At 61.8% G+C, this 9,716-nt stretch overlaps 1 protein-coding gene across 1 annotated transcript in view; it reads left to right on the top strand.

Annotated features, from left to right (window-relative positions):
- Positions 1-9,352, top strand: part of RAP1GAP (RAP1 GTPase activating protein) — a 37,127-nt gene extending 27,775 nt beyond the window's left edge. The window contains exons 18-26 of the mRNA XM_010830233.1: positions 647-722; positions 1,180-1,304; positions 2,262-2,371; positions 3,463-3,576; positions 5,696-5,819; positions 7,054-7,156; positions 7,540-7,643; positions 7,923-7,964; positions 8,357-9,352. Coding sequence (XP_010828535.1) covers positions 647-722; positions 1,180-1,304; positions 2,262-2,371; positions 3,463-3,576; positions 5,696-5,819; positions 7,054-7,156; positions 7,540-7,643; positions 7,923-7,931 — 765 coding nt within the window. The 3' untranslated portion in view covers positions 7,932-7,964; positions 8,357-9,352. The remainder of the gene's footprint in view (positions 1-646; positions 723-1,179; positions 1,305-2,261; positions 2,372-3,462; positions 3,577-5,695; positions 5,820-7,053; positions 7,157-7,539; positions 7,644-7,922; positions 7,965-8,356) is intronic.
- The last annotated feature ends 364 nt before the right edge of the window (positions 9,353-9,716 follow it).

Below are 9,716 nucleotides of genomic sequence, written 5' to 3'. Positions count from 1 at the left end.
GAGAACCTACTGTGTATCGGGAAATGGCCTGCTGTGATAAGCCCTGGATATCGGTGAATGCCCATTACGCATTGGGGAAGCGAGCTGTGTGAGCGCCCACTGTGTGCTCACAGAGCCCTTGTGGTTGTGGCTGCCTACTGTGTGTCAGGAACTGGGCTTCTGTGTGAACCTCTCCTGAGTGATCACCTCCTGTCTGCCGGGCTCTGTGGGACTCTGCCACTAACACACAGAGAGTGTGCTGGGCACAGGATGAAAAAGGCCTTCGGCGGCGGGCCTGTCCGCTTTCCACTGCCCAGCGGCCAACCCCGAGCTCTGCACCTGCTGCTTTGCTGTCCCTTCCCCATCCGTCTTTCCTTCTATCACCCATCCATCCATCCTTCCATCCATCCATCCATCCATCCATCCTCCCATCCATTATTTATTGACTGTCAGCTGCATGCCAAGCAAGCCCTGTGCTCAGTGCTGTGAGGCTGTGTCCTGTGACAGGAGGGACCCCCCCGCCCCCACCCCGGCCCTGGGGTCTGGCCTGGCCAGGGGAGCAAGGCGAGTCGTCTGTTTCCCAGCCGTCACCAAGCCCACCGGCACAGGAGCCGCAGCCCGCCCTCCTCCAAGCCCGATGCCCCAGCCACTCTCTTCCTCCCCCCAGTGGGGCCCTGCCTCCCGCGGGTGGCTGCAGAGGGGGCCCCGGGGACAGGGCCAGGCCAGCAGCGCCCACCACGGCAGTAACCAGACCCATTTCTGTTTTGTTTTTGCACACTTCCCCCTCTCTTCTCGTGGCCTCCTTTTCCTTCCCTTTCTCTCCTCTCCCCTTCTCCCGCCACCCCCAACTTGCTTGTACTTGTGCATTCTCTCCTCTTGCACCTTCTTTACACCCTCTCCTCTGCTTCGCACCGTCTCCTCCCTTGCTTTTCCCTTTGTGCCTCCCCTCTCGGTCTCTTCTTGTCCGTCTCACCGCCGGGGCCATCTCTGTCTGTCTGTCTGTCTGTTTCACCCTGTGCCCCTTCTTGTATGACTGTCAATCTCTCGCCTCTCTTCTCTGTGTATCCTTCCACCTCTTCTCTGCTTCTTTCCCCGGCCTTGTCTGTCTTAACCCCCTGCCCAATTCTCCTCTGTCCTCGTCTGTCTGTCCCTCCTCTCCCTGTCTCACTTCTCTGTCTCCCTGTCCTGCCATCCCTGTCTCTCTGACTCTCTGTCTCTCTCTGCCCCCGCCCTCTGCCGCTTGCCAGTCATTGCTTATTCCTGGGAAAAGTGCCAGTAGATTCGGACGCCGAGGCAGTGCCATAGGCATAGGAACCGTGGAAGAGGTTGTCGTCCGCGGGGCCACCGGCTCTGGAGGCTGTCTGCACGCGCTGTTCTCTGCTCGCTCTCAGGACGGAGGCCATATTGGGGACGTTGCCCCCCAACCCCCCAACCCCGGGGACAGGCCCGAGGGCCAGGCGGGATGGAGTGCCAGCAGCTCTGACGGCACTCAGCAACCAGCTTTGGGGCCTGGTACCTCTGCCAGAGCCAGGCCCCCTCCACCCCCACCAGGGGCTCTGGCCCTGCCCTGGCCCCCGGGACTCAGGCCCAGACCCCGCCGGGATCTGGTACCTGAAGACCCCACACCCAGCTGCACGTCCCCCAATATCGCCAGGCCTGCATGGAGCACCTTGCCCTCCTCTGCCCCCCTTCCTGGTCCCGACTGTGAACTGACCTGGGGGCTCCTGCCCCTCCGTCCCTCCCTGGGGACCCCCATCCTGCCTGCCTGCCCCAGAGAAGCCGGCGGGGATGGGGGGCCTGCTTCTGGTGCCTGGGATGACCCACAGTAGTGTGTGTGGAAACTTAAGTAGGGATCTTTCACCTGCTGAGCTAGAGCCTCCCCCGGCAGGGCTGGAGTGGGGCAGTGCCTGGGTGGCTGCGCCTGCTTTCTCCCCTCTGCCCTCCATTGTAGGTCCTGTAACGCCCGGGGGGCTGCTGCTCTGAGGACCTGGCCTCCCTCCCCACCCCAGCCCAGAGCGGCTGTCCAGCCCCCCGCTCAGGCCTCTGTCCCCTTTTCCTAAGATCCCGGGTCCAGACCTGCTGTGTGACCTCAGGGGGCCCCTTTGCCGTCTCTGGGCCTGTTTTCCTTTATCTGTAAACTAGGTTGGCTCTCTTGGGCAATGGACAGTCCTCTGCTTCGGGGCCTGGGCAGCAGGGCCCCAGGGTGGCCTGTGGGGTGGGGTAGGGGGGGTCCCTGGAGCTCCAGGAGCAGGTGAGCACTGAGTTGGGGCCTCTCCCCACAGTCGCTGATTGTCCCTGGCAAGAGCCCCACGAGGAAGAAGTCGGGTCCGTTTGGCTCTCGCCGCAGCAGCGCTATCGGCATCGAGAACATCCAGGAGGTGCAGGAGAAGAGGTGGGCGGGGCAGCGGGGCGGGATGGCTCCTGCGTCCCCTCTGGCTCCTCCTCCCACCCCGCACCCCTGCGCCGCCGACCCCCATTCAGCGGCCAAGGAAAGCAGACAACAGGGAGCCCCAGCCTTCTCCCCTCCTGTCCGCGCTCTCGAGGATCTGCTGTGCGCCAGCTCGTCATCTCACGCAAGCCGCCGCCACCCAGTCCCAGCTCTGCTGGTCCCGGGAGCCATAGGTCAGGGGAGGGCCTGGCCCGGGTCGCGCAGCTGGGGAGGGGCAGAGCTGGGGTCGGCGGAGCTCTGTAAGTACATCAGTGTAGGCGGGGTGTGGGCCGCGCCCGCCGCATGAGAAGCACGGAGCCCTCGGGGAAGCAGAGGGTTGTGAATCCGGTCTTCATCAGGCTGCGGCTGTGTGATCTCGGGAAAGTCACTGAACCTCTCTGAGCCTCATTGTCCTAATCTGAAAAAGAAAAAAAAAAACAGGGATAAGGACACAACCAGCGGCACGGGGCTGGCCGTGGGGGTGCGCGCCGTGCGTGCGAAGCCGGGCGCCAGGTGCGCTGAGGTCTCCAGGAGTGAGCTGGCCCTCCCTTCACAGGCAGGAGAGCCCAGAATCCCATGAATCCAGGGTTCGCGTCTTGGCTTTGCCACGTCCTGGCTGCGCGTCCCTGGGCAGGTCTCTTCTCATCTCTGGACTCCAGTCTCCTTACCCGTTATGGGGGACACTTACACCCCCATCCGTGGGGGATGTCCTATCTCTTTCTTTCTTTTCTTTTTGGCCTCTCTGTGCGGCTTGTGGGATCTTAGTTCTGAGGTCAGGGATTGAACCTGAGTCCGTGGCACTGAAAGTGCCAAGGCCTAAACTCTGGCCCACCGGGGAATTCCCAAGGACGTTCTACGTAGGTGCTCCCACAGTTCCTGCTCCCCCCTGGTCAGCCCAGGGGCTGCAGGGACCGCTCTGGGGCTGGCCCCTGAGGATGCAGGGTGTGGGTACGAGGCAGGAGCGCCCGGGACCTCCTCTCCCCACCTGGGGCTCCTTCTACCCTTCAGGCCAGGCCTGGTGCTGAATCCCCCCGCCGCCCCTGTGTGCCCCGCAGGGAGAGCCCCCCGGCCGGCCAGAAGACCCCAGACAGCGGGCACGTCTCCCAGGAGCCCAAGTCGGAGAACTCATCCACTCAGAGCTCCCCAGAGATGCCCACGACCAAAAACAGGTTGGGGCTCGGGGCATGCTGAGCCGGGGGGCTTGGGTGTGGCGGGCCCATTCTTTCTCCCCCTCGTCTGGGCCCAGGGCTGCCCGGGAACGTGGACATGGCCACCCCCAGGGCAGCAGGGGGGCCCGGGCACTCTCCTGGGTCCTCCTCTGACACACACCCGCTGAGTGCCTTGTGCATGCCACACTCTGCAAGACTGCAGTTAGCTGGACATACGGCCCCTGCCTCGGAGAGCTGACAGTCCAGGGTAACACAATATAGTAAGCTACTTCCAGGTAGCTACGACAGAAGGAAAATAAAGCAGAGGTTGCAATGAAGAATGGCTGGGGTTAGCTGGGGGCTCAGGGAAGACGTCTCCCGAGGGGTGAGGTTGGAATTGAGAGCTGAGTGAGGAGTTGGCCCTGTTAGGATGGACTGATGATGGCAGGGTAGAGGGAGGAGGGTTCCAGGTAGGAAGCACAGCACGTGCAAAGGCCCTGAGGCGTGCTTGAAGGCTTGGCAGAAGGGTGGTGTCGTTGGAGCTGAGTGAGTGAGGCTGGGCCTGCATGGTCGTTGACGGTGGGAGGAAGCTGAAGAGTTGGGCCGGGGCTGGGTCATGGCTTTGAAGGCTATGTGAGAACTTTGAATATTTTTTAAATTTTTATTTATTTTTGGCCGTGCTGGGTCTTCACTGCTGCGCGGGCTTTTCTCTAGTTGTGGAGAGCGGGGGCTACTCTCCAGCTGTGAGGCGCAGGCTTCTCGTTGTCGTGGAGCCTGGGCCATCCGGGCTTCCGTACTTAGGGCGCGCAGGCTCAGTGTTCCATCGGGGCTTCAGTACTTCCGGCACGCAGGCTCAGTGTTTAGGGTGCTCGGGCTCAGTGGTTGCGGCTCGTGGTGCTCGGGCTTAGTTTCCCGACAGCACGTGGGATCTTCCCGGATCAGGGATCAAACCTGTATCTTCTCTGCATCAGCAGGCAGATTCTTTCCCACGGAGCCCCCAGGGAAGCCTGAGAACTTTGGATTTTATCCTAAGTGTAGCAAGGAGGCTTTGGAGGATTTTATTTAAGAGGAGTGATGCTTTCACAAGCTGACCCTGGTCACCTTGTGAGAGTAGGTCCAGGGTGGGAGCAGAGAGGCCAGCCCGGAGGCCGCCCTCCCTTCGCTGCTTGTCAGCTGAGCCCCGGAGGTGAGAGGGCCGGGGGGAGGACCCGTCCTGGGCTGAAGAGTCAGGCAGGTGAACAGGGAACCAGGAAAAGGCGACAGGGGCAGGAAGAGACTGAGCCGAGCAGATAGGGTCGTTCCCCGCCCACCCCCACAAGGAGGAATCAGGGAGGGCCTCCTTGAGGAGGTGTCTCCCCCCGACTGGTGTTTGAAAAGTGAATTTACTTTTTAGGACTTGAGGGAAGGCGTGAGACTGCAGGCAGCAGACACAGATTGGCCCACAGTGGATTTTCCTCCAGAAAGAGGGGAGGAAGGAACAAGTGGGTAGATATTTCTTTCTGAGCAGAGGCTAGAAGGCAGGAAATCCTGTGCAGTGTTACATGAGCTCCTCCAGCTACATTGGTGACATTGGAATGATCAATGTGATGTGGTGGTGACTGTGGTGAGAAAAGCCCTTGGACGTGGGATGAAACTGGGAGAGAGCTAAGGAGGAGACTGTGGGGGTGGAAGGCCTGGGTCCCACCTGCTCTCCCACCTCAGGCTGGGTGCCCACCCTCTCTGTGTCTGGGTGTCTGCTCATTTGTGACATGGGTCTGACAATGATAGCGATGAGATAACTGGGGTCAACACACTTAGATCAGTGCCTGGCACAGAGTCAGTCTGCACTCGCTGACGGTGCCGTTGGTGTAACTATTAACCAATGGCGTATAGATAAATAGTTCCGATTGATCATACAGCCAAGAGAGTTGGGCTTCATCAGGGGCAGTAGGGAGGAGCAGGACTGGGGCCCGACAGGATCTCTGTGTTAGGAAGGACGGTGGTTTCGGGGAGGCTCAGGGGCCCCAGGAGCTATAAGGTGCCACGGAGGAGCTTGGCTGGCTGCAGGCTGGGCCTGCCTGGGCGGGAGGGCAGGGACCGGGGGTCTCAGCTCAGGAGGTGCCCAGCGCGGATGCTGGCTGACGGGACGTGTCCATGGCAGAGCGGAGACAGTGGCCCAGAGAGCAGAAGTGCTGAAGGACTTCTCCCGCTCCTCGTCCAGCGCCAGCAGCTTCGCCAGCGTCGTGGAGGAAGCAGAGGGTGTGGATGCGGACGACACAGGCCTGGTGAGAGGCCCAGGAAGGAGAGGTGCCCCACGGCAGTGTGAAAGGGGTGCTCTTTGATCCCTGGAGATGATGCTCTGGGGTAAAGCGTGAGCCCGGCTGTGGCTGAGTTGTGATCAGGAGACCCAGCCCAGAGGAGTAGTGCAGAATGACCTTTCCTTACTCTGAAGCCTCCCATGGCTCCCCAGTTCCCCACACAGCCCAGTCTGTGAGGTCTAGCCCCTCCCTCCCAAGCCCCTTCTCTTACCCCTTTGGCCAGTCTGCCTTCCTCCTTCAGCCAGTCCCCAAACCAGTCAGGCTTACTACTCTACCCCTGGGCCTTTGCACATGCCGTCTCCGCTGTCTGGAACACTGCCTGCTCCCTCCTTCCCCCTTTGTCTGACTGGCTCTATTCCTCCTTCTCAGCTCAGCCTCACAGCACCTCCTCCAGAAAGCCTGACTTTCCAGTCCCAGGGTAGGTTAGGAGGCCCTTGTACACTCTCACTGGAGAAGGCAATGGCACCCCACTCCAGTACTCTTGCCTGGAAAATCCCATGGACAGAGGAGCCTGGTGGGCTGCAGTCCATGGGGTCGCTAAGAGTCGGACACGACTGAGCGACTTCCCTTTCACTTTCATGCACTGGAGAAGGAAATGGCAACCTACTCCAGTGTTTCTTGCCTGGAGAATCCCAGAGACGGGGAAGCTGGTGGGCTGCTGTCTACGGGGTCGCACAGAGTCAGACACGACTGAAGCGACTTAGCAGCAGCAGCACACTCTCACGGACCCTGGGCTCTGTCCTTGGCACGCTCCATCACGCTTCGTTCGACAACCCTTCAGTTCCCTGCCAGGCTCCGTGTCAGATGCTGAGCGTGCAGACCGCCAAGCCCCCACCCTGTGGAGCCTGGGATCTGGAACTGTGCTGGTCTCTTCCCAGCCTGTCTCTCCTCTTAACTTGGAGCTCTTGGAGGGCCAGGACCCTACTCGAATTCTCTCGGTGGTGTGGCTTACGAGAATCTCAGTGTTTGAATGCACGGATGAGTGGAAGTGTGTGTGTGTGTCTGTGTCCGCTTCTGTTCCCACTCTGCCCTCCTGGGGTCCCCTGGGGCAGACATGGCTGGGCCCTCACCCTCTTTGCAGAGGGGCCACGGTCGGGCGGGGGGTTGTGGATCAGAGGAGGGGGTGAGCAGGGGAGGGGGGAGCCAGCCAGTGCCGTGGGCAAGGACTTAACCTCCCTCCTTCTCTCTCTCCCGTTCTCAGGAGAGTGTTTCCTCCTCGGGCACGCCCCACAAGCGGGACTCCTTCATCTACAGCACGTGGCTGGAAGACAGCATCAGTACCACGAGCGGAGGCAGCTCCCCAGGTACCAGCAGGGCCAGCCCCACCACGGGCACGCCCACCCCTGTGATGGGCGGCGGCCAGGGCTGGGCACGGAGGGCCGAGACCCATTTTCAGGCCCCAGGTGGTGGGTGTGTAATGGGCCTGCCACTGACGTGGGCTCTGTGGGCTGGTCCTTATCCCGCCTATTATGGTAGTTGGTGGCTTGGAGGACTGATGGCTTCTAGAAGGGCCTTGAAAGTTGATGGGGCTTTAAAGGGGGTAAAGATGGGAGTTGAGGGTGGGAGTCCTCGAGGGAGGGGCTTGCTGGGGTTGGGGGACACTGCTGCCGACCGCCCATCCATGCCCCCGTCTCCCTGGTGCCTCCCCGCGGCCAGTGAGGTGGCTCCCTCCTGCCTCCCTCCCCAGGCCCCTCTCGGTCACCCCATCCAGACGCCGGCAAGTTGGGGGACCCTGCATGTCCCGAGATCAAGATCCAGCTGGAAGCATCTGAACAGCACACGCCCCAGCTGGTATGCACAGCTGCCAGGGGCCTGGGTAGGGCTGGGACGGATGGCCTGGACGCTGGCCCTGTGGGGGGCACCGTTGCCCCGGGAAGGGGGATTGGCTGTTGGGGAGAGGCCTCAGGCAGCCAGGGGTCCCCAGGGATGGCGCTGGACCAAGACATGGGCTCCCCGCCCCAAGCCTGGAGGGGTTGGGCTTGTCCAGCCTGGGCGCACCTGCTGACTTCTGCTCGCCCGTGTCTCCCACCCCCTGTCCTGGCGCCTGTATTGCCGCTGTTCTGACCGCAGGGCTGTTAGCCACGCTGTCACTCTGAAGGTGACCTCGAGCAGGTCAGTCCCAGCCCTTAGCTCCTGTTTGGTCGGGAGGAGGGAAAGGGCAGGGGAAGGCAGGGCTGGGCCGGCTTCTCTCCTTCTCCATCACCTCTGCGGGGTGAGAGTTACGTGTCTAGGTTTGAATCTTCTGCCACTCAGTTTGCTAGGTGACCCTGGGCCTCAGTTTCGTTATCTGTACAGTGGGACCAATAAATTCTGCCTCACCTCTGCCCATGAGTTACTGGGAGAATTTGATAAGAGCCTGAAAGGGATTTGGGAATTGTTGGGAGGGAGGGGTCTTGGGGGTTCCCCGTGGGGTAGAAAGACCCAGAGCCTGCCGTCCCAAGGGCGTGACCCGTCCACATCCGGCTCCCCGTCTCATGGCGCATCTGTCTCCCTTTACCCTGCAGACGAGGGTGCAGAAGCACGAGGCGAGGCTGCTCCGGCAGATCCGGGCAGACGGGCCCTCTGCCCAGAGGCCAGCACCAGCCTGGGGGCCTCCCCTCGCCTGCCCAGCCCTCCTCCTGGCCCACGTCTGGGCTGTCTCTGCAGGGCAGAGCCAGCCAGCCCTGGGAGCGGGGAAGCTGCTGGCACCGTCCCCACCCCCTGGGCTGGGGGGCTGGCTGGGGCAGGGAGAGGTCAGTTGGAACGGGACTCCAGGCCTGGCTCATCCATCACCCCTGGGTGCCCCTCTGGATTTGAGAGAATGAGCTGGAAAGGAGAATTGAGGCATCTCAGTGCACACAGAGCCTGCCATGGAGGCACTGGGTAGGAGGAGCCCTGGGCTGGGGTCCTGAGTCCTAGCTTGTGGTTCGGGATCCGCTCTGCGACTCTAGGCCCATCATGCTCCCTCTCTGAGTGCCTCTGCCCTAAATGGATGAGGTCATTTCAGAGGTCGCTGAAGAGTGGGATTCCGCGCACCTGCCCCAGAGTGGAGGATCCTGGGGGCCTCCCGTCACCCTCTCCCGCTTCTTGGGGTTCCTGGGGCCCCAGGTCGGCTGAGGGGCAGGGGGCTGGCTGTGGGCCACGGCACCTCCTAGACCTGCCAAGGCCCTGCCCACCGCCCCTACGTGACAGATGAGTGACCCCCTTGTGGGCGTCGGGGGACCTACCTGTCTCTTCCGCCATCCCCCGGCTCGACCCCCAGCATCTCCTGCTCCTGGCACTCCAGGCCGAGGGGTCTCAGCTGGCTCACCTTTGCACCACCCCCACCCCGCACGGAGCGGGCAGGCAGGCATAGCTGCTGTGAGTCCACATCCTCGTGTGTGTCTGTCCACACTTTTTAGGCACCACGCCAAGGGGCAGCCTTCCGGCCCCAACACCCATTTCGGAAGCCCCCGTGGCCGCGTGTGTGTGTCGGTAACAGTTGTACAAAATAAATTCTATTTATCGCTATTGTACCCCGAGCTGGACCTGGCTTCATGTGACCCTCTCCCCCCGCCTCAGATCAAGCCCAGACAGATCTTAGTGGTGCTGTGGTCAAGACCAAGAGCCTGTTCACACCCCCACCCCACCCCAACCTCCCCACCCCGCCATCCCCACCCAATCAGAGCTCCTGGGCCTGCAGACACCTCCAAGGCCAAGTGATGAGCTCTTTGACCACCAGCTTTCCTCCCACCGCTCTGCCCTTTTCCCACCTTGTTCCCTCTCCCCAGCAGGGAGAACATGGCTTGAAGTCAGTTCAGTTCAGCTCAGTCGCTCAGTCGTGTCCGCCTCTTTGCGACCCCGTGGACGGCAGCACGCCAGGCCTCCCTGTCCATCACCAGCTCC

This window comes from Bison bison, unplaced genomic scaffold (genome assembly GCF_000754665.1).
Source record: "Bison bison bison isolate TAMUID 2011002044 unplaced genomic scaffold, Bison_UMD1.0 scf7180017864516, whole genome shotgun sequence".
Lineage (NCBI taxonomy): Eukaryota > Metazoa > Chordata > Mammalia > Artiodactyla > Bovidae > Bison > Bison bison.
This window is presented reverse-complemented; position numbering and strand designations above follow the sequence as displayed.